The sequence below is a fragment of the Papaver somniferum genome, chromosome 3, assembly GCF_003573695.1.
Source record: "Papaver somniferum cultivar HN1 chromosome 3, ASM357369v1, whole genome shotgun sequence".
In the NCBI taxonomy this organism is placed as follows: domain Eukaryota; kingdom Viridiplantae; phylum Streptophyta; class Magnoliopsida; order Ranunculales; family Papaveraceae; genus Papaver; species Papaver somniferum.
In genome coordinates, this window is record NC_039360.1 from 194,211,370 (window position 1) to 194,234,547 (window position 23,178).

Below are 23,178 nucleotides of genomic sequence, written 5' to 3' on the forward strand. Positions count from 1 at the left end.
TGTAATAATCATTCTGGAATGTTTACAGTGTCTGATGTTGTAAAGAAGATTAGTCAAGCTGTACCAAAACTGCATTGGTACATGAAGATATGGAATACTGCTGTCATCCCTTCCACTTCTGCAAAATGTATGGAAGATTACTAGAGAAGTTTGCTCTACTGATGAAAATCTGAGAAAGAAAGGTTTCAATTTTTCTTCCAGATGTTATTTATGTCACAATGGAGAAGATAGCATGGATTATATTCTTTGGAAATGAAAATTCAGTCAAAGTTTGTGGAGCTGGTTGGGAGGTATATTCCATTTCCTTAATCCTAAATCTTTTGAAGATCTGTTAAAAATGAGTAAAAATTCTAGCCCTGTGATAAAAGAATTGTGGGTAATCAGCTCCTTTACCTTGATGGTTGAAATCTGGTTTTTGAGAAATGTTATTTACTATGATGATGAAAAGCCTGATGCTAACAAACTGTAACTCAAGATTAAAAGAAGGATCCATGACTATGAATGTAGACTGAAAGGAAATATGTGGGGATCCAGCTATGAAAGGGATATACTGCAGTTATTTCTCATCCAGATGAGAAGAATGAAGCAAGTAAGAATTATTGAAATCTTCTTCCATCTGCCAAATGAGGATGAATTGTTATTATGCTGTGATGGAGCCTCTAGAGGAAACCCAGGTAATGCAGGTTACGGTTTTGTAGCCAGAAACCACAGCGGTATGTTTGTTTTTGCAGAATCTGGAGGTCTAGGATTTACTTCCAACTATGTTGCAGAGTATATGGCTAATATTAGAGCTATGGAATGGGCTGTTGAAAACCAGCATTTCAAACTAATTATACAATCTGATTCAAAAGATTGTATCACCTCTTTGAAGCATGACAAGATTCCATGGTTTCTTTTGGCTAGATGGCAAAGAATTCTCTCATATTCCCCTACAATATCCTACAGACATGTCTTTAGAGAAATCAACTTCTCAGCTGACCATTTTGCTAAAGAAGGTGTGCATCTTCAGAAGGGTCAGAGGCTCACATTCATTGACAAACCTAGCAGCTTTCCCTGCCTTGAGTTCCCCGATCAACCATATTATAAATTGATTAGCTTTTATTTTTTAGCTTTGACTTTTAGTTGTCTTTTTTGTTTCTTTTTATTTTTCCTGGTTCATGCTAGGTTGTATTCTTAACCCCTTTTTTAATAAAATTTTAGTTTTTGGAAGAAAAAAAATTATATAATTGAAATATCACAGGTTATGCATTTGAATCAATCAATTGGGAAATCCAACATTTGGTTATTGATTGAAATTGATTGATACTTGAACATTGGTCTTTGGTACCGTTCAAGTGATTTCTCTTGTATTCAATTAGACTCGCAGATTTCTATTTTCTTGAGTAAGTATTGAATCGAGAAAGAAAGATATAACTCTTTGATATACTTTTATTAAGATTGAGTTTGACTGTCTAGTTGATTCTCTTAAAAGTATATTGGAGTTAGTCCATACAAATTGCTAATAGAAATATTGGGTGTGGTTGTTAGACCCCCGCTTTTTCAACTTGAACTCATCTATCACTTAAAAGTCTATCTACTCTATCTCCTATTTGAGACAAAAGTCGTATAGCTATATAGACTTCAATTATGCACATTTGGTATTTCGAGCTGAGTTTAACTCGCTTACATATTTCTCGAAATATGTATTGGTAAGCTTTCACTTTAACCAAGTTCATATTATATTCTTGACGAAAGTCAAAAGATGACCATGTGAAAATTGCCTGGTAACATCTTACATGGCTTGTGTGAGACAGTCATTTGATGTAGACTCGGAATATTTCGTATTGATCATTTGATCACTTGAAAATTTCTTTGAAGATAATAGTTTGTGTGAGACACCTATTATCGTCTTCAACGAATGTTTCAATGATTGAAATAAGAGTTTAGAACACTTAACCATGATTGGATTATAAGCACAGTATGCGTACTTGCATATGTGTAATCCAAATCCAGGAACCATAGTATGCATACCCGTATGCATACTAGTTGGTTAATGAAAGTCCGGGAACTGTAATAGGCATAATGGTATGCGTACTGGCATAAGTTCAAGTTCCAGAATTTTCTGCTGAGTTTGGTTTATATTTAGTGGCATGCATACCCGTTCTCTTACTGGCGAACCCAAAGTTAGTCCTTCTACTTAGGTATGCGTACCCGTATGCATACTTGAATAAGTTAAGTTATAAAATCGGTTTTTTCATGAACTAATACATTTATATAATAAGGAATGAAATATTTTTCAAACCGTGGCTATATTGTTCATGACTTGATTCGAGGGAATCAAAATTTATTTTGCTTCAATTGTGTCTTGTATACTTCTATGAGAATATAAACAATTGAACAACTCTAGACTTAGTTTCATTTGAGTCATTTGAACTAGTTATGATTAAGCTGAATGAGGTTGATATAAAAGTGTTCGTTTAGGTACGGTTACTCATATCTAAATGAAGTCACTTTTTAATTGTGTGTAAAAAGATAAGTTTGATCAAACGGTTGAAAGATATTAGCTTGAGTCAAATCAGTTTTCATCTAACGGTGAATATTGAATGATTTGTTACCAAGGTAACATTGATTGCAAACCCTGATTTGAAGACTATATAAGGGAGAACTCTAGCAACTAGTAAACCTAATCCACACACCTCCTGTGTGATATTAGTTGCGACTAGAGTCGATTCTATTTTAATCTTAGGTTTTTCCAAAACCCTGTAGGTTAACGACTTGAAGACTTCATTGGGATTGTGAAGCCAGACCCAACTATTTTCTCCGTAGTTGCGTGTTCTGATCTTGCTATTTTCTATCGTGATTGATTACTATCTTATCTAAGATTTGATCGAGATTTAATCTCCGATAGGCAAGATAAAAATTAGTCACAAACATCTCCGTCTCATCGTTTGTGATTCCAGAATATCTTTTTTTGCTGCCATACGATTAAGATTATTGTGAGGTGATTGATATTTTTAGGTTGTTTTTCGGGAATATAAGTCCGGTATATTAATTGGTTTCTGTTCACCTTGATTTACCAAAATACGGAACAAAACTCATAGGTTTATTTGTGGGAGACAGATTCAATGGACTTTTCTGTGTGAGACAGATTGGTTTATCAAGTCTTCGACTTTGGGTCGTAGCGACTCTTAGTGGCTGGTGAGATCAGCTAAGGAAATCAAGTACGTAGAGTCCTGCTGGGATTCAGAGACGTAAGGAGCGTAATTGTACCTTGATCAGTGTGAGATTGGTTAGGGCTCAACTACATTCCAGTACGAAGTAAACTTGGAGTAGGCTAGTGTCTGTAGCGGATTAATACAATGTGGTGTTCAAATATGGACTAGGTCCCAGGGTTTTTCTGCATTTGCGGTTTCCTCGTTAACAAAACTTCTGGTGTCTGTGTTATTTCTTTTCCACATTATATTTTTTTATATAATTGAAATATCACAGGTTGTGCATAAGTTCAATCAATTGTGAATCCAACCTTTGGTTGTTGATTAAATGAATTGACACTTGGATATTAGTTTTTGATACCGTTCAAGTTATTTCTTATATTCAATCGGGCTCGCAAATTCCTATTTGTTTGATTGCAGATTGAATTAAGAAATTGAGATATAAGTCTTTGATATACTTTTTCTTAAGATTGAGTCTGACTGTCTAGTTGATTCTCTTGAAAGTATATTGGATTTATTCCATACAGATTGCTAAGAAAAATATTGGGTGTGGTTGTTAGACCCCCGCTTTTTCAGACCGGATTATCAATTGGTTCCTGTTCACCTTGATTTATCTAAAGGCTAACAAAAACTTCATAGGTACTTCTGTGGAAGACAAATTTATCTATCATAATAGACTTATCTGTGGGAGACAGATTGTTTTATAAGTCTTCGACTTTGGGTCGTAGAAACTCTTAGTCGCGGGTGAGATCATCTAATGGAATCAAGTGCGCAGAATCCCGCATGGTTCTAGAGGCGTAAGGAGCGCATCTGTACCTTAATCAGTGTGAGACTTGGTTAGGGCTCAACTACATTCCAGTCCGAAGTTAACTTGTAGTAGGCTAGTGTTTGTAGCGGCTTTATACAATATGGTGTTCAAATCTGGACTAGGTCCCGGGGTTTTTCTGCATTTGCGGTTTCCTCGTTAACAAATTTTATGGTGTCTGTGTTATTTCTTTTCCATATTATATTTGTTTATATAATTGAAATATCACAGGTTATGCGTAATTCAATCAATTGGTAAATCCGACCTTGATTGTTGGATAGGAATTGATTGGCACTTGAGCATTGGTCTTTGCTATTTCTCATATCAATCGGTCTCACAGATTTCCATCTGTTCGATTGCATATTGTATTGAGAAATTGAGATATAGCTCTTTGATATATTTCATGGTTGAGCTCTCTCTATAAGCTGGTGCTCTCAGAATTATATTGGAGTTAGTCCATACAGATTGCGGAACGAATTACTGGGTGTGGTTATCATACCCCCACTTTTTCATACACATAACCGTAAACCTATATACAAGATTATGTCGATGTCATATCTACGACGTTCAAAAGATAAGAGATATACTTCGTAATCTAATTCCTTAATACTATGACCATAGTATCATGATCATGTCTATCCACTAAAGTATTATATACAATATCTTTAATGGGGCAAAACGTTTTTCTAGTTTTTCAGGAAGTGGAGAGACGACCGTGCGGACGGAGACTCCTCTACCGAGCAAACCGCTTAACCTCAAACAGATGCAATGCACGGGAGTGCTTTGAGTTCAAAATATCAATCTTTAGGACTCCGGAATAAATCAATAAATGGCCGTTCCAGAATCGATTCGGTCACAAAGAGGGAAGAGGGTTGATTTGTAGGAGGGAAGCTTAGAAGTGTGTGAGATCAATGGTGATCAAGGATTGTGAATGTGTTGTAAGTTTCTACAAATGAACTGCTGGGTTCGAATAAGTTTGAATTATGCTCAATTGAGGGATTGTTGCTCACACGATGATTCTTGGTTAGACGATAGATGTTGTCTGTCCTTTCAATCGTGGATTCAGTGACTTAGTTATATTGCAATAATGTGGACACATTGATCTACAGTAAGTGTGATGGTTTCTCGAGTGAAAGAGTGGGAAAGTGGAAATCAGGGTTAAACCAGTTCCAGGTCGTGCAGAGACTTGGTTGATTATACACCCACTACTTTGCTAACTCCCTCAACTACTTGCGTGACTTACTCACATTTATCAGCGTGGATGAACAGACGTGCCATAGGCCACCGGACCAAAACCCTAATTAAAATCCCCCATGTGACACTATTTTCATGATTTGTGGAGTCTGCAGGGAAGACGGGTACTTAATTAGTCAATTGTTGACTTGATTAGATGATGGGTCTAAGCATCTTTCAGTCGAGCATGGTTGCTGAATGCTCTATGATTCATGGATTGAAAATGTCTGCTGGGACGTATAGTTCTCGAATAAATGTTGATAATTGGATCAACATGATGAATATTGATAGTCTGAGCAAATATTGCTCGTATGATGAATTGTTGAATATTGATAGTTGAATCAATATTAATACTCTGAGAAAATATTGCTCGTCTGAGTAAAATTACTGAATAGTGATAGTTGAATCAATATTTCTCGTCTGAGCAAATATTTCTCGTTTGATGAATTATTGGTAACATGACCAAATAAAATATTAATTAAAATATTGGTAGCTGGACCAAATATTATTTAATTAATTAAGATGTTGATTTCTGGATCAATCATAAAATTATTAGTGTTTAAACTTGCTCAAAATTAGGATTCGCAGAGCATTCAGTTCGAAACCCTAATTTTGATCGATTGCTGATCAATTGATATTTTACTGAGAATTAATCACCGAGTAAAGGAGGGACCGGGTACACAGGATGATGGCCGACCATGTAGCATCCAGGTGCTCGAGTGAGCATGCACCAAAGTCATTTGTTGACCAGTTGCTGAAAGGATGATTAAATGCTGGTTTAATCATTTATTAAACTAGTGCTCGTCTGAGCATTAGGTAATAAAACCTAATTATGGAGAGATGAGGGACCGACCAAGGGGTGTGAAACCGTCCCTTAGTGGTCATGGGACCAGTTGTTGGTCGATTGAGAAAATTCCAAATTGGTTGGAAAGAGTTTGAACCCAATACGAACTGTTGAAAGCTAATTAGGTCAAAATTGTGAAAGAGTGTGGGACCGACTCCTTGCAAGCCTAAGGGCTGACCTTGGTCGGTCAAGATGGCATTCCCATGTAACCATAGTGTCCACGTCTCAGTCCTGAGAATTTTAGTATTTTCTGGTGCGCGTTTGAGCAATATTTTGGATTTTCAGAAGAGTTTGATCTTGACTGAAACTTTCGATTTTTCTCGAATGAGCAAGTAGGACTTTGCTCGTGCGACCAATATTTTTAGAATATTAAAATAATAATAATTTAATATTTTCCATGAGTAGCCTAGTCATTCATGTGACCATTTGACTTTTTGGCTTTTTGATGGTTTGAGCAATATTTGAGAAAATATGAAAAACTAGGGTTTTTGCTCATACGAAGGAGTTTCATGGGATGAAGGAAATAATAATAATAATAATAAGAAAAATATGGGTTAATAGGGTGTGGGACCGGCCATGGCTAGGGCATGGGCGGCCGGCTAGGTGGCCCGGTCCCGTGACTCCTTTCACTATTTTTTATTATTTTTTCATCGTTTGAAGGAAAATATGGAGAAACTAAGAGTTTTGCTCAAACAAGGAAATTTGCTCGAATGGAGGATTTTTCATGAGATTAGGAAAAATAATAAAATAATGGTAAAATAATGGGAGAGGCGTGGGTCCGGCCACGATAGCGTGACCGACCGGCCGGTGGGCCCCGTCCCCTAGGCACGTCTTTTATTATTTGATTAATATTATTTTTCTCCCCTATTTTGCATAGGTTTCCTCGGTCGTCCATATTTCTAAATGCACGTTCGGGTGCTCGTTTGCGCATTATTTGCTAAGTACACTCGCACCATTTTCTCGGGGCTTACTCGGTGGTGTCCCAGACGCCCGATCGGTGAATATTTGTTACTAATTCATGGAATTCAGCTGGGAATCAGCCACAAAATAGAGTAATAAAATAAAATGATTATCTATTACTAATCCATGAAATCTAGCCGAGGATCAGCCATGGAATAGAGTAATGAGATAAATAAATTATCTTCTAGGAATTCAATTGATGAATGTCACGCTAGAATTAACCTATTTGCAGAATCGAGATATGAGATAATTGAAGCATCATACTCGTCCTGAGGGGGTGTATTAGTCAGGAAACAATGAATAACATGACGTACTAAAGGAGTTAGGCTCTATACTAGCATGAAATATTTCTAGGATCCGCCCAATCATTAAGAGATTCTATATACGGTCTCTCTACGTAGTATGGGAACAACGAGCAGCGTGACGTCCTGAAGGCGTTAGGCTATATACTAGCATGCAATTATGTCTAGGAGCCTCTAGACAGCGTGCCTGCTAGTATAGAGCCATCAATTAATTATTTCCAGTCACAAGATTCATCAATTGAATTCCTAGAAAATATTCTACGTTATGTATAATATTTCATTACTTCAAATTATGGCTTTTCCCAGTAGAATTCCATGGGTTGGTAATAAATTCAACGTACGGGCATCTGGACCGCTACTGAGTAAGCCCCAAGGAAATGGTGCGAGTGTACTTATCAATAATGCACGAACGAGCATTCAAAAATATGGACGAACGAGAAACCTATGCAAAATAGGAAGGAAAATAATATTAAATAAAATAAACATTTAGACATCCTGAAGATGTTATTGCTTTATACTTGTGGTTAATACATATAGGAGACGTCCAATCATTTTCGATTTTATACATAAGTGATAACTGAAATTGCTCAGTATTGATAAAATATACGAAATAGCTCAGTTGAGAGACTTTAATAACTGTATATTCATATATGCTCTGAGAGGAAGTAGACTCAATCAGAGGTTCTTATGGATGTTCTAAAAGGCAATACACTCAGTCAGAGATCATCGTGGCATGAGTTTTCATGCTCAAACGAGAGACACGAGTCTCAATACTCGTCTGATTACTGGATCATGAATATGTAAGGTTATGATTTTACGATTTTAGCCTTTGTCAAAAATTCCCCATCAACAACAGTGTTTCCCATATCTTTCTGAACGTCACTGCCGGAATGAATCCTATAATTCCCGATGGATTGAGATACTGGTCTGAACTCTAATGTCAACATATCTGGTATATACAAGGGTCACATCGGTCGATAATCCTAATTCTAGATCAACTTAGCTGGTATATACAAGTATCCTCGCGGTCGATTTATTAATTGAACAATAATAATTTATTTTATTTTTTTACTTTTTTTTTATTATTTCGGATCGGTCTAGTTGGTTTGATTTTTTTTTTAATATAGTAACTCAATCACTCTACTGCTGGCGGCGATAATAATTCGATATTGGTGCCCCACCAAATCACTTAGAGAAACAAAATTTTTGCAAAAATAAAAAAAGAAAGTAATAATACGAATCCGAGAAATTGTGAAACTACCATGTTATTCAACACCTGAGCTCTGTTCTTTTATGTATAGACTCTATTTTTGGGTTCATCAACTCCTACAACCAAGATGTTTCCATCCACTTAGATTGGTTAGCGTTATCCTGAATTGGCATAAGTTTCTAGGCTTTGGAGTTTAATAATGCAACTAAAATGTTTCCCTCATACCCCCAAACTTAAATCTAACATTGTCCTCAATGTTCTAAAGATGAAAATAAAAGCATGAACAAGGAGAAATTGTTACCACTTGAAGCAAAAGAAATAAGGAATGATATTACCGTGTCGCATTAGCTTGGGTTACCTCCCATGAAGTGCTAAGTTTAAAGTCTTCAGTTATACATTAAATACCAGAAAATGGATAGTCATCTTTCAAAATCATATATTAATTACTGTAACAACTGCGGGTCATCAAAACCATATAAACTGACACAATTATGAAACAACTGCACCGGATAAGAAAAATGAATAGATGGAGTACAACCTGATCTAAAATTTCTTGTAAGACAACTGGGTTAATCTATGGTTCCCACTTAGGATTCATATGAGTGTCTCGATAAACAGATTCATCCGACCTATGAGTCTATAATACCTGGATTTCCTCCTTGACGGTATCAGAATTATCGGGTTAAGGAGTCTCAAGAAACTCAAGTAATACTTCATACGCACAAGGATCGAGTTCCAATTTATGGACTTCCAATAGGGATAGTTAACGATCACAAGAACCATCACTACTCCTAAACATAGGGTAACCACTACTCTCAGAAAGACCTTTAAATATTTCTTGAATTTCCGGATCTTTAGAGTCTGAAAAATACGCGAGAGCTTCCTCTAAATAACTACCCCCAAACTTAGGGTAGTCATTACTTTGTGAAATAACTATAACTATTGCTTGAATCTCTAGGTCCTTAAAGTCTTTAAAATATTCAAGATCTTCTTCTAGAGAATGATTACTTCCATTACTCTCAGAAAGACCTAAAACTATTGCTTGAATTTCAGGCTCCTTGATAGACGCATTTATGTGTCTAATATAACTCATTTGTATATATTGTTGGTGCTCGATATCGTACTTATTTGGTCATTTTATTTATTTGTAGGTGTTTTTGGAAGAATAAGGCTTTGTGGCGATGTCCCTCTCATTTTTATCTCTCTCCTAATCTTATCTAGTTGTAAAGCAGCGGACGCATCTTACAATGTTTATCTAGCTGTATAGCGGATATCTCTTTATCTAGCAGTCATGCAGATGTGTCTCCCCTTTTCTTCAGTCAGCTTTAGAGCTGACACCTTTAATTTCTCTGGCATTCTACTTACTTGGAGATAGGTTGAGAATATGTATGTCCTCATAGCTCTTTGGATACTTGTGACCAATTAGGAGTACAGGTTTTGTGGGTATATCTCTGGTAAGCCCTCCCGAGACTATAACTCGGCCACTAGGGCCACCTAGGGGTTTAAAGTCTTATTGCATACGCTAAATGCAATCGACGATGCCTGCGACAGTGAGTTAGGATTTTATTTTGTAGTTTTGATTTGCTCGAGGACTAGCAAATAATAAGTTTGGGGGTATTTGATAGACGCATTTATGTGTCTAATATAGCTCATTTGTATATATTGTTGGTGCTCGATATCGTACTTATTTGGTTATTTTATTTATTTGTAGGTGTTTTTGGAAGAATAAGGCTTTGTGGCGAAATTGGATAAAAATGCGGCATTTAGACCTCCGTTGATAACTACCAGAAGCACCCCAGAAGTATGTTGGAGACACCCATAAGTACCCCGTAGGAACCCCGGAAAAGTCCGGAAAACATCCAAGAAAAATTACTAAAGGCACCCAAGATTTGGTTATTTCCACCCCAAGAATTTTATTTCAACCCCACTTGTTATTCGCACCCCATCAGAGGATAGGGGGCATTCCTTCTCAAAATTCAAAAATGGGTTTTTGGCGGAAAGACTTGTTACAGCACTGGCAGATTTGGTGATCGAATTTTGGACGTGATTTTTGGAGATTCAATTGCTGTATTTGCTACTAATGGGCTGTAATTGAGTAAACAAGTCTGTTACGATCGATTGGACCCAACCAATTGGGCTGGAATGACCGGGAGAATGGATCAAAGTCCAACCAGGACACGTACTCTCTGTTTAACTTTCAAAGCTATTTTCAAGAGATTCTGGGAGAGTTTTGCGCTGAAGTAAACTATACTTGGTCCTGTTCAAGTCTTAATAAGAGTTTGGTAGCAAATTTATAGCTAACAAACGCGTACAGGGAGATCACAAGAGAGATATTTTCTCAACAGCGCAGAGAAGAGAGAAGAAAGAAGAAGTCGGATTCACTCGAGATTTTTGGGGGTTTGATAGCTATATAAGTGTTGGTTCGAGTCATAAGAAGGGTTAGAAACCCTTAGGAGAGAATTGGGAGTAGAGGAGAGCCGAGGAGAAGCGATTACAGAGAGTTAGAGTGCTGCTGCTGCTGCTGTTCGAGGAGGAAGAAGAAGAGGAAGAACAGACCTGCTAAGGCAGTCATTCTTCAACAGTCTTAAAACTAGAAACTAGTGTCGTAGTTCAACAGCGCTAGATATGTATCGTTTATAAACGGCAATACTCATCTTTGTAACAGTGACGCTGTAACGTTTATACAGCGTTGCAAACTTCTCTCTATCACCATATTCATCAATAAAAACACCTATTAAGTCATGAACACATCTTTTGATTATGTTTTTGGGATGAGGAGCTAAACCCAAACCCAGGGGTGACAGAGGAAGCCATTCTCACAATAATTATATGGTAATCTCTATTTTATTAATTTATGCAATATTTTTATATGATTGATTGCATTGATAAAAATGATTTAAATGGTTTTTATTAATCAACTGTGTTTTCCCTTGATAATGCATGCTTAGTTTTAGACTCTTGATGCATTATACTTGTGATTAACATTTGATATTTTGGAAAATCTTCTTTTGGAAATATTCAGAATCAACCCAATTATTTAAATTGCATAGTAAAAAAATATTAGATCACATAAGTATTGTTGAATGGTGGAATCTTAACCCCTATTTCTCAATAAAATTTTATGTTAGGTTGCTATTTTCCTAAATTTTATTTAAATCTAGAAATTTTGTTACCTTCACAAGTCTGAAAAGAACCTTTTTACCACTACAACTACAATCACTATTTGAAATCCATCACTCCTTAGAGTCTTTAAATTACATGAGAGCTTCTTCTAGAGACTGATCAAATAAAGTGTCGTGCCAATTATCCTGAACTAGATCCCGAATTAAAGTGTTAATCATATTCAACTTCTTATAAATAATCGATCTCATAAGGTTGTCTAGTAGCATTAAATACATTTAGTTCAATGGTCATATTTTTGATAGTGGATTTTCGACAAAGTATAAAATCATAAAATCATGATCTTGCATATTTCTGACACGGTTTCAGACACGTATGTGAAACTCATATTTTAGGATTCGTGAAAGCTCATTTCACAAACACCCTCTTAGAGCATTCATGAATATGTGATTCGTAAAGCCTCTCAACTGAGCTTTCGAAACTTCGCGTATTTCATCAATACTTTTGTATAAGAAACAATAATGATTGGACGAACATATTGCATGATACTATAGAGTGTTAACGTCTTCATGATATCTCAATGTTCCTTGACTATATAGAACTAATATTCAGAGTGAGTATGATGTCTCTACCATCTCATACCTCGATTCTCGAATAAACGCTCCCAGACATATTTCATGCTAGTATAGAGCAACTCATAGATTAATTCTAGTGCACCAATTGAATTCCTAGAAAATAATCTGTTTTATCTCATTACTCCGCTTCATGGCTTATTCTCAGCTGAATTCCATGGATTAGTAAGAGATATTCAATGTATCTTATTACTCCGTTTCATGACTTATTGTTAGCTGAATTCCACGAATTAGTAATAAATATTCACTTTTCGGGCACTTAGGCCAACACCGAGTAAGCCCCAAGAAAATAGTGCGAGTGTACTTAACAATAATGCATGAATGAGCACCCAAATATGCATAAGTGAGCACCCAAATGCACTAACGATCATTCAAAAATATGGGCGAACGAGGAAACCTATGCAAAATAGGGAAATAAAATAATATAAAATAAAATGACAAGAAGCGCATGGGACCGGGCCTACTGTCCAGCCGGTCATGCCGCCGTGGCCGGTCCCACCTCACCTTTATTTTAGTTTAACCTATTGTATTATTGGGTTGGGATCTGGTAAAAAAATTTCTAGCCCATTAGATATGATTCATCTGATGGTTAACAAATTCAGCTGACATGTCACCTAACCATCACTATTCTCTGTTTGGCGGTATCTACCTCCAATTCAATAAAAGAAATTTTAGGAAATGATTTACGAAGAAATTCTTTTATTTATTATTCGAAAAAAAGAAACATACAGAATTGGACTAAAACACCCCTTTTCTGTCCACCCCTTCATTACAATATCGATATGAGGGAGATGAATCTCAGAAGATAGGTTTAACTGAACATTGTCCAGACAAAAAACAAGAGAGCGTAAATCAAATCCAGACCAGTTTTGGTAACTACGAGAATGTATGCATAATCTTGCAAGGTTTTTTGCCACTCTATTAGTTACAGTACTAATTAAATTTAATTTAGTTAATTCAAAGTACTTCCTGATTAGGGTTCCATTCTCCTTTCGATTGTTTGTGTATTTGAATCTTCCATCTATCACAGCAGCATATTCTTCTATCAACAGGTATAGGACTCTTCTTTCATCGCTTTCAAACTCCATTTTGTGACCTAAATCCGCCGACCATTAAAAAGTTGTTGCTGCTCCTTGCTTGATCAGATCCTCTTTGGTGGTGAAGGAGGATGGATATCCCTTTGATCCTTTGCAGTGACCTGCATAATTGGTAAGTATTAAGATAAAACCCGTCATTTCCATATCATTCCTTGGAACCTGTATTGCAACATTTATTTTGGATTCACGGAGAAATTCAAGGGATGTTTTCCAAAACTTATCCAGCGTGATTTCCTTAATATAAATTTAGTTTGTGATCACCATTTCTCCATGGTCATGATTATCCTGGGAACGTAATTTTATTTTATCGAGCTTTTTGTCTTATGTTGGGTAAAGCAAATCTTTGCATTACATTTTGACAAATATAAGAGACAAAGAATTAAATTATACTTTAAACCTTTTAAAATTTGTAACCCTATAGCTAGGGATTGGGTAGTTCTCCAAAGAGACTAACAACGACAAGGAATAATGCTGAATATATCAGTTTTATGAATCACTTCGGTTACAATACTTTACAATGAATGGGTACAAGGATGTGCTTAGGAAATTGGACTGGTTATTTTGTTATGTAATGCTAATTATTGAACAAAGATGATTAGTGGATGATAACGATGATTAATAACGAGTTTAGATTTCGGATACAAATTTCAGTTTTTTCAGCCATAATATATTTTCTTTTTGAACAAATTTATGATGATAGCCAAATAAAAAACAGAGTCGGTCAAACTGCCACATCGACGACAGCATGAACCATCAGATGTAAAATATCTAATGCTCTGTGGAGTTTGTTTTATTTTATTTTATTTAATATAAAATAAAATATTTTATTTTATCTAAAGCCTCTTGTTTATTTTATTTAATATTATTTTTATTTCTATTTTGCATAGGTTCCTCGTTCGTCCATATTTTTGAATGCTCGTTCGTGCATTATTGATAAGTACACTCGCACCATTTCCTTGGGGCTTACTCGGTGGGGGTCCAGATGCCCGTACGTTGAATATTTATTACTAACCAATGAAATTCTACTGGGAAAAGCCATAATTTGAAGTAACGAAATATTATACATAACGTAGAATATTTTTTAGGAATTCAATTGATGAATCTTGCGACTAGAAATAATTAATTGATGACTCTATACTAGTAGACACGCTGTCTAGGAGCATTATAATTATTCGTGATCGAGGTATGAGCTAGTAGAAGCGCCATACTCGTTCTGAATGTTTATTCTGTATAATCAGGGAACATTGAGACATCCTGAAGACGTTATTTCTTTATACTAGTGGTTAATACATCTAGGAGCCGTCTAATCATTTTCGATTTTATACAAAAGTGTTACTGAAATTTCTCAGAATTGATAAAAGATACGAAATAGCTCAGTTGAGAGACTTTAATAACTGTATATTCATATATGCTCTGAGAGGCAATACACTCAATCATAGGTTCTTATGGATAATCTGAGAGGCAATACACTCATGATCAAACGAGAGACAAGAGTCTCAATACTCGTCTGATTACTGGATCAGGAATATGTAAGGTTATGATTTTACGATTTTAGCCTTTGTCAAAAATCCCCCATCAACAACAGTGTTTCCCATTTATTTCTGAACGTCACTGCCAGGATGAATCCTATAATTCCCGATGGATTGAGATACTGGTCTGAACTCTAATGTCAACATATCTGGTATATACAAGGGTCCCAGCGGTCGATAATCCTAATTCTAGATCAACTCAGCTGGTATATACAAGTATCCTCACAGTCGATTTATTAATTGAACAATAATAATTTTTTTAAATTTTTTAATTTTTTATTATTTCAGATCAGTCTAGTTGGTTTGATCTTTTTTTTTTAATATAGTAACTCAATCACTCTACTCCTGGCGGAGATAACAATTCGATATTGGTGCCCCACCAAATCACTTAGAGAAATAAAAAGTTTGCAAAAATAAAAAAAGAAAGTAATAATACGAATCCGAGAAATGGTGAAACTACCATGTTATTTCTAACACATGATCTCTGTCCTTTTATGTATAAACTCTATTTTTGGGTTCCTCAACTCCTACAACCAAGATGTTTCCATCCACTTAGATTGGTTAGCGTTATCCTGAATTGGAATAAGTTTCTAGGCTTTGGAGTTTAATAATGCAACTAAAACGTTTCCCTCATACCCCCAAACTTAAATCTAACATTGTCCTCAATGTTCTAAAGATAAAAATAAAAGCATGAACAAGGATAAATTGTTACCACTTGAAGCAAAATAAATAAGGAATGATATTACCGTGTCGCATTAGCTTGGGTTACTTCCCATGAAGTGCTAAGTTTAAAGTCTTCAGTTATACATTAAATACCACAAAATGGATAGTCATCTTTCAAAATCATATATTAATTACCGAAACAACTGCGGGTCATCAAAACCATATAAAGCTGACACAATTATGAGACAACTGCACCGGATAAGAAAAATGAACAGATGGAGTACAACCTGATCTAAAATTTCTTGCAAGACAACTGGGTTAATCTATGGTGCCCACTTAGGATATATATGAGTGTCTCTATAAACAGATTCATCCGACCTATGAGTCTATAATATCTGGATTTCCTCCTTGACAGTATCATAATTATTGGGTTAAGGAGTCTCAAGAGACTCAAGTAATACCTCATACGCACAAAGCTCGAGTTCCAATTTATGGACTTCCAATAGGGATAGTTAACGATCACAAGAACCATCACTACCCCCAAACTTAGGGTAACCACTACTCTCAGAAAGGCCTTTAACTATTTATTGAATTTTCGGATCTTTAGAGTCTGAAAAATACGCGAGAGCTTCCTCTAGATAACTACCCCTAAACTTAGCGTAGTCATTACTCTGTGAAATACCTAGAATTATTGCTTGAATCTCTAGGTCCTTAAATTCTTTAAAATATTCAAGATATTCTTCTAGAGAATGATTACTTCCATTACTCTCAGAAAGACCTAAAACTATTGCTTGAATTTCAGGGTCCTTAGAGTCTTTAAATTACTCGAGAGCTTCTTCTAGAGACTGATCAAATAAAGTGTCGTGCCAATTATCCTGAACTAAATCCCGAACTAATGTGTTAATCATATTCTTTCTTCTAAATCATCGATCTCAGAAGGTTGTCTAGTAGCATTAAAGACATTTAGTTCAGTGGTCATATTTTTGATGGTGGATTTTCGACAAAGGCTAAAATCGTAAAATCATGATCTTGCATATTTCTGACACGGTTTCAGACACGTATGTGAAACTCATATTTTAGGATTCGTGAAAGCTCATTTCACAAACATCCTCTCAGAGCATGCATGAATATGTGATTCGTAATGCCTCTCAACTGAGCTTTCGAAACTTCGCATATTTCATCAATACTTCTGTATAGGAAACAATAATGATTGGACAGACATATTGCATGCTGGTATAGAGTGTTAACGTCTTCATGATGTCTCAATGTTCCTTGACTATATAGAACTAATATTCAGAGCGAGTATGATGTCTCTACCATCTTATACCTCGATTCTCGAATAAACGTTCCCAGATATATTGCATGCTAGTATAGAGCAACTCATAGATTAATTCTAGTGCAACAATTGAATTCCTAGAAAATAATCTGTTTTATCTCATTACTCCGCTTCATAGATTATTCTCAGCTGAATTCCATGGATTAGTAAGAGATATTCAATGTATCTTATTACTTCGTTTCATTACTTATTGTTAGTTGAATTCCACGAATTAGTAATAAATATTCACTTTTCGGGTATTTAGGCCAACACTGAGTAAGACCCAAGAAAATAGTGCGAGTGTACTTAACAATAATGCATGAATGAGCACCCAAATATGCATAAGTGAGCACCCAAATGCACTAACGAGCATTCAAAAATATGGGCGAACGAGAAAACCTATGCAAAATAGGGAAATGAAATAATATAAAATAAAATGACAAGAAGCACATCGGATCGGGCCCACTGGCCAGCCGGTCATGCCGCCGTGGCCGGTCCCGGTTCACCTTTATTTTATTTTAACCTATTGTATTATTGGGTTGGGATCCGGTAACAAAATTTCTAGCCCATTAGATATGATTCATCCGATGGTTAACAAATTCAGCTGACATGTCACCTAACCATCACTATTCTCTGTTTGGAGGTATCTACCTCCAATTCAAGAAAAGAAATTTTAGGAAATGATTCACGGAGAAATTCTTTTTTTTTTTTATCCGAAAAAAAAAAACATATCTAAATGGATTAAACCACCCGTGTTCTGTCCACCCCTTCATTACAATATCGATATGAGGGAGATGAATCTCAGAAGATAGGTTTAACTGAACATTGTCTAGACAAAAACAAGAGAGCGTAAATCAAATCCAGACCAGTTTTGGTAACTACGAGAATGGATGCATAATCTTGTAAGGTTTTTTGCCACTCTATTAGTTACAGTACTAGTTAAATTTAATTTAGTTAATTCAAAGTATTTCCTGATTAGGGTTCCATTCTCCTTTCGATTGTTTGTGTATTTGAATCTTCCATCTATCACAACAGCATATTATTCTATCAACAGGTATATGATTCTTCTTTCATCGCTTTCAAACTCCATTTTGTGACCTAAATCCGCCGCCCATTGAAAACTTGTTGCTGCTCCTTGCTTGATCAGATCCTCTTTGGTGGTGAAGGAGGATGGATATCCCTTTGCTCCTTTGCAGTGACCTGCATAATTGGTAAGTATTAAGCTAAAACCCGCCATTTCCATATCATTCCTTGGAACCTGTATTGCAAAATTTATTTTGGATTCACGGAGAAATTCAAGGGATATTTTCCAAAACTTATCCAGCGTGATTTCCTTAATATAAATTTAGTTTTTGATCACCATTTCTCCATGGTCATGATTATCCTGGGAACTTAATTTTATTTTCTCGAGCTCTTTGTCTTATGCTGGGCGAAGCAAATCTTTGCATTACATTTTGACAAATATAAGAGACAAAGAAATAAATTATACTCTAAACCTTTTAAAATTTGTAACCCTATAGCTAGGGATTGGGTAGTTCTCCAAAGAGACTAACAACGACAAGGAATAATGCTGAATATATCAGTTTTATGAATCACTTCGGTTACAATACTTTACAATGAATGGGTACAAGGATGTGCTTAGGAAATTGGACTGGCTATTTTGTTATGTAATGCTAATTATTGAACAAAGATGATTAGTGGATGATAACGATGATTAATAACGAGTTTAGATTTTGGATACAAATTTCAGTTTTTTCAGCCATAACATATTTTCTTTTTGAACAAATTTAGGATGATAACCAAACAAAAAACAGAGTCGGTCAAACTTCCACATCGGCAACAACATGAACCATCAGATATAAAATATCTAACGCTATGTGGAGTTTGTTATTAGATTTTGTCATTCGATCCCGATTATTATTTTCCTTGTCTCTTGAAAACTCCTTGTTTGAGTGAACTTCCTCGTTTGAGCACAACTCTTAGTTTCTCCATATTTCCTCACATGATGAAAAATAATAATATAAAATATGGAAGAGCACGGGACTGAGCACATGGATCGTCCAGCCATTCCTTGGCCGTGGCCGTTCCCACACCTACCTAATTTCTTATTTTATTATTAATATTTCTTCTCTCATCTCATAAAACTCCCTGGTTTGAGCAAAAAAAACTAATTTTTCCATATTTCTCAAATGTTGCCTAAACTACCAAAAAGCCAAAAAATCAAATGGTCACACGACCATCCGGGCTTCTCACGACAAATATTAAAATATCATTATTTTAAAATTCTCAAATATTGGTCGCACGAGCAAAGTTCTACTTTCTCATTCAAGCAAAATCGAGAGTTTCAGTCAAGATCAAACTCTTCTGAAAATCCAAAATATTGCTCGAACGCGCACCAGAAAATACCAAAATTCTCAGAATTGAGTTGCGAGAAATATGGTGACATAAGCATTCTACCTTGACCGACCAAGGTCGGACCCATGGCTTACAGAATCCGGTCCCACACCCTATTATGATTTTGACCTAATTAGTCTTCCGTAACTCATATTGGGTTCAAACTCTTTCCAAAAAACTTGGAATTTGATCAATCGACCATCACTTGGTCCCACGACCACCGGGGTCAGTTTCATACCCCCCTGTCTGTCCGTCCTCTCTCGATAATTAGGTTTTACCACTTAATGCTCAGGCGAGCACTATTTTTAATAATGATTAAACGAGCATTTAATCATCCTTTTTCCAACAGGTCTACAAAGGATTTTGGTGCATGCTCATCCGACCGCCTGGGCGCTACATGGTCGTACACTCATCCCATGTAGCCAGTCTCTCTCTCACTCATTGGTTAATTTTCAATGAATTATCAATTGATCAACAATCGATCAAAATTAGGGTTACAAACCAAATGCTCTGCAAATCATAATTCTTATCAAGTTCAAACGCTAATAATTTTTTGTTGATCTAGCAATCAACATCCTAATTAATTATACAACATGTGGTCCAGGTACCAGTATTTTTAATTAATATTTTATTTGGTCTCGCTACCAATAATTGAAGAATCGAGTAATATTGCTCAAACGAGCAATATTTGCACAAACAAACAATATTTTCTTAAACTAAAAATATTTATTTTGCTCATGTATCAACACTAAATTGCTTAAGTTAGAAAAATACACAATGGGTTCAGGACTCATTGATTCAATTATCAATTGCTCGACCGAGCAATATTCCTGATGTTGATTCAATTATCAACATTCGAGAATTCTATTGATCCAACAATCAATATTCTAATTCATATTTAATGTTTTGGTCCTGCTACCGACATTTTTGCTCGACTGAGCAACATGGTTCGAATATACGACCATCCAATAATTCTGATTCTTACTTTGTCATTTGATCATTCATGGTATACTAGATCAGAAATGAGCATTCTGTATAATTCAACAGTATCTTTGATTTCTTGTCGAATACTCGACATACCAAAATAAGTCCTTGATCGAGCAATCTCATCGGACGCTCGATCCAAATATCGTTATTACCTAGACTGGTAAAATGATATATCACAATTCATCAAGACTCAACGTCTTTCCATTATTCTGTCTCATCAGGCACCTTATGATCAATCCACGAGTCTCATATAATACCACATTCTTTCATTATGCTCGACTCATCAAGGATAAGACTCATCGTCTAGTCAAGTCAACAACTGACTAATCAAATACACGCCTGATTGCAGACTCCACATTCATGAGACATCAATCACGTCACATGGGGGATATTCATTAGGGTTTTGTTCTAGCAGCCTATGCATGTGTGTACACCCACGATGAGAAATATGAGTAAGTCGTGCAAGCATTTGAGGAAGTTATCAAAGTAGTGGATGGACAATCAACCAAGTCTCCGCACAACATGGAACTGGTTTAACCACGATTTCCCACGATTTCCCACTCTTTCACTTCAGCAACCGTCACACTTACTGGGCCAATGTGTCTACTATTCTTGTAATATGAATAAGTTCCTGAATCCTAGATTGAACAACAATAATTTCGACCAACAAGAAATTAACACTTAATTGATCAGAACTGATCTCATCCGAACTCAACAGTTCACAAAAACTTGCAGAAACCTTCAACAATTTAAAATCCTTGAACATCATTGATCTCACACACTTCTCAACTTCCCTCCTACAGATCGACACCCATCCCTTTGTAACCGAATTGACTCTGGAATGACCGTTTTCTTGGTTTAGGCTGGAATGCTACAGATTGATCTCTCGAACTCAAAGAACTCCCGTGCAGTACATCTGTTTGAAAAAGGTTTAGGTAATTTGCTCGGTCGAGGTGTCTCTGCCCACATGCTCGTGTCTCCACTTTCCTAAAAAAATCAGCAAATCGTTTTCACCCATCAATATATTGGCGACCATAGTGGGATATTAATCTCTCGGTTGCAATCCGAATTCCTCAAAAATGTTTGATCTTAGGTCAGGTTCGGTTACAAATCCTAACCCAAACGGTGCTATCACTAGTAACAATGGTGGTACTCTAGTCACTACTCCCGCTTCCAACAACGGCGTCACTGATACCACTCCTCCTCAAACCAACATCGGAAACAACCATCTCTTCAGCCGATGTCCCGAAAAAATAAGAGAAAATCCCCCTACCATAGTTGGTCTCATGAAGGTTCAGGAAATTCTCTCTAAGAATCAAATAAATATGGCTACAACGAAGAAATAGTTATGCAATTATATCAACACTCACAGATAAGTTTTCGCCCGAACAAGCTCAACCCAAACGTCAGGCGGAAAAAAGAAAATCCAAGGAAGTACCCTCAGCTGCTGATCCAAAAATCTCCCCAATCCAGATTCTGGAAGATGACGAAGTCGCTGCAGACAACCCGCCAGCGAAAGATCCATTCAGTTCCATCACTCGAGAGTATTTGGAACGTCTATTGGAGAATCGTGGAAAACATAAGATATCATTTTTTTCATCGCCACCAACCTCCATACCCAACTGCTACATAGATAATTCCTCTTCCGAATGGTTATACTTCTCCAACATTCACACTCATTGGGCGAACACGAGCACAACCATGTTATCCGTCTGAAGGAATTTTCAAAGTCTCTGACAGGCAGAGCATATACCACCAGGAAGCATTGCCAGTTGGGGAGAAATGATTAACGATTTTTATCGGAAATATTTATTCGTCTCGGAACAAGTTACTCTTTCCGATCTGGGAAGGATGTTTCAGAAGAACAATGAGCATCCAAACGACTATGTGAAAAAATTTAGAGTCCAAGCTTTGGATTGCCATGGTCCAAATGTCACTGAACAACAACTTGCAGACTTGTGCATTAACGGAATGATCTCGGTCTATAGAGCTTTACTGGAAAATCTCTGATTTCATACTTTCTCAGAGATTCAAGATGACAATTAGGTGATTAATTCTGTTCCTGAACGTTTTATAGGCTTATGCAGACAGGTTTTTGGGGCAGATCTTGATTACATTGTATTATCGCAACATGTTTAACTGATGCTTATTATTCTTACACGGTTGAGACAGTTGAATGTTGTGTATTGGTTGTTTATTGTTGATAGAACGTTTCTTCTATATTAACCAATGTCACAATAGGATAAAATGAATGTCTGGTTCAAATGTTGTTTATTTTTTGTTTAAATGAGTATTTATATTGGATTTGAGTTACTGTCATAGCTATTACTTTTCCTGTAATCGAGTCACTCTACCTTTGTCACTCTTGCCTGGAGAAACGGCAAAATCGGAACAACAAATTACCAAGAGCAAGATAACAAGTGATCTTTAGGTCTCAATTTCGGTATTGAGGATTGGCCATCCAAATGGACTTTGTATATCCATATGGTTTAAATGGAAGGAGAAATATTGACGATTGGCTTTACAATGTTCCAAATCTGCAATGAACCTTGTTCTAAAACATGTTTGTTTCTCACACCAAATAAAAATGTTGAGGATTGGTCTAATCAAACACCTAAGAGGGTGACTTAACAATCAAATGAAACTGATATCATCCAGAAGTATATATGTCCCAGCAGGCAGATGCCAAAATGGACATAGGATTCATCCGCTCATAAACGATGCATTTTTCTTGCAAATCTTTGAGGTGTTAGTGCTGGTGATAAGGGTTAACAAGATCATATATCTTTCCTTTTTTTAATAGTCGGTTTTCTTGACGTCAATTTAGGCTAGTTAATATTTTTGTAATTAACAAGATTTATTTTTAATTTGGAGAAGGGTGCCGTGGGAGTATAAA

The 23,178-nt window shown here is 36.1% G+C and overlaps 1 protein-coding gene across 1 annotated transcript; it reads left to right on the forward strand.

Annotated features, from left to right (window-relative positions):
- Positions 1–218: 218 nt before the first annotated feature.
- On the forward strand, positions 219–22,421 carry LOC113360481 (uncharacterized protein Mb2253c-like). The gene is made up of 3 exons (XM_026603990.1): positions 219–290; positions 476–995; positions 22,360–22,421. The coding sequence occupies exons 1-3, from the start codon at positions 219–221 to the stop codon at positions 22,419–22,421; spliced, it is 654 nt and encodes a 217-aa protein (XP_026459775.1).
- The last annotated feature ends 757 nt before the right edge of the window (positions 22,422–23,178 follow it).